We start from the raw sequence: 1,518 nt of genomic DNA, 5'->3' as shown, positions 1-1,518 counted from the left end.
TTGTGAGACTGTCTCTCACGCAAACATTTCGCTGGAACAGATGTGCGTGAAGCAGAGGTGCGAGGAAATCTTAGAACCGGACGGCGTATCTCAGTGTCCCAACGGTTGCTCTGACCACGGCGTGTGCAACAGCAACAACAACTGTCACTGCGACCTTGGCTTTGGCCCTCCGGATTGCTCAGGCTTTGGTTTCGGAGGCTCCTACGATAGCGGTCACATGGAGGAGCCCCGAAGTAGGCCAGCGTTATTTGTTTTTTTTTTTTTGTGTGTCTTTCGTGGAAAACTGATTTAGAGGTTTAGTTAATGTTAGAGTCATAATTCATGTCCTACAATCATATCCCAGAAGTTTGTTTTCATACGTTTTGAAAGCCTACACAGATAGGTCCTCACAAAATCTGACAATGGTTTATTACTTCTATCCGCAGTGAATCCGGTACTGAAGGCCATCATCATCTTATTCTTCCTGTTGCTGGCCATCGTTATCATCTTCTGCTGCACGTTCGACTTTCTGCGCAGGTGGTGGGAGAAACGAGGTCGATCTCTCATCAGATCCAGCGTCCCTTGCTGCGCCTCCTGCATCGACTCCTGCTGCTGCTTCTTCATGGCAAAGTTCACTCACTGGGTCGTCACCGCCGGGCCCCTCGGCAAGGAGAAGCACGCGGTTCAGCGCCAAGTCGAGGCGAAAGAGGGAGGAGACAGGACTACAATCTGTCAAGTGGACGTCGATTTTAACAAGGACTTGTCCAAGACGAATACGTGGGGCGTCGCCAATGACAAGCTGGTGACTGACATCGTTACTATCACGCCGAAGAACTCTCCTGACCTTAGAAGGAAAGGTTCAGCTGCCTTCGGATTCGCCTGTTCTTTACCACAAGTCCAATGAAGGTCTAAATCGCCCTACGTACATCCAGTCGCTCTCGGTCGACTCGGGCTGCGTTGTCGACGACGAGGAAGTGATCACGAGGGAACCCGTGTCGTCGCAGATGTCGATGACGAGTCTGGTGAGCGCCCTGAGGAAATTCAACCCGAAGTCGTCCAAGACCCCGGACCGGGAGGCGAGCCAGCCCAAGTTCCCCGCCCGGAAGATCTCCAAAACGCCCGAACGCGAGATTCAACGGCCGCCCTACGTCACGCAGAAGTCCATGCCCTTGAGCCGCTTCGTCGTGGATCCTCTCGCCGGAAATCGGAACTCGAGGCAGGGGACGCCTCCTCCTTTCGAGGAGTCGGCGCCCAACTACCGCCGCTCCGTCTCCACCGACGTGGTCTCCGCCTGCGGGACCAAGACCCCGGAAGCCCGTCCCCGCCCCCCTCCGCCCGCCCTCAAGCCGCACAGGAGCGAAGACAACATCCACCGAGCGCCCACGACGAAGGACAACCCCTTCTTCCCCCCGGACAAGGTCATCGGGAGGTCGAGCCGCCCCAGCGAGCAAGTCTCCTCGAGCGAGAACAGCAGCGAGTCTCTCGACGGGAGACGCAGGCAGCCCACGACGCCGAAGAAGACTTCTCCTGTGAGGGCAG

The 1,518-nt window shown here is 56.2% G+C and overlaps 1 protein-coding gene across 1 annotated transcript in view; it reads left to right on the top strand.

Annotated features, from left to right (window-relative positions):
- Positions 1–1,518, top strand: part of LOC119589341 — a 19,938-nt gene that overhangs the window by 18,211 nt on the left and 209 nt on the right. The window contains 3 exon segments of the mRNA XM_037937960.1: positions 41–233; positions 426–832; positions 834–1,514. Coding sequence (XP_037793888.1) covers positions 41–233; positions 426–832; positions 834–1,514 — 1,281 coding nt within the window.

The sequence above is a fragment of the Penaeus monodon genome, chromosome 25, assembly GCF_015228065.2.
Source record: "Penaeus monodon isolate SGIC_2016 chromosome 25, NSTDA_Pmon_1, whole genome shotgun sequence".
In the NCBI taxonomy this organism is placed as follows: Eukaryota; Metazoa; Arthropoda; class Malacostraca; order Decapoda; family Penaeidae; genus Penaeus; species Penaeus monodon.
Note: the sequence above shows the minus strand (reverse complement) of the source record. Positions and strands in the feature narration are given on the sequence as shown.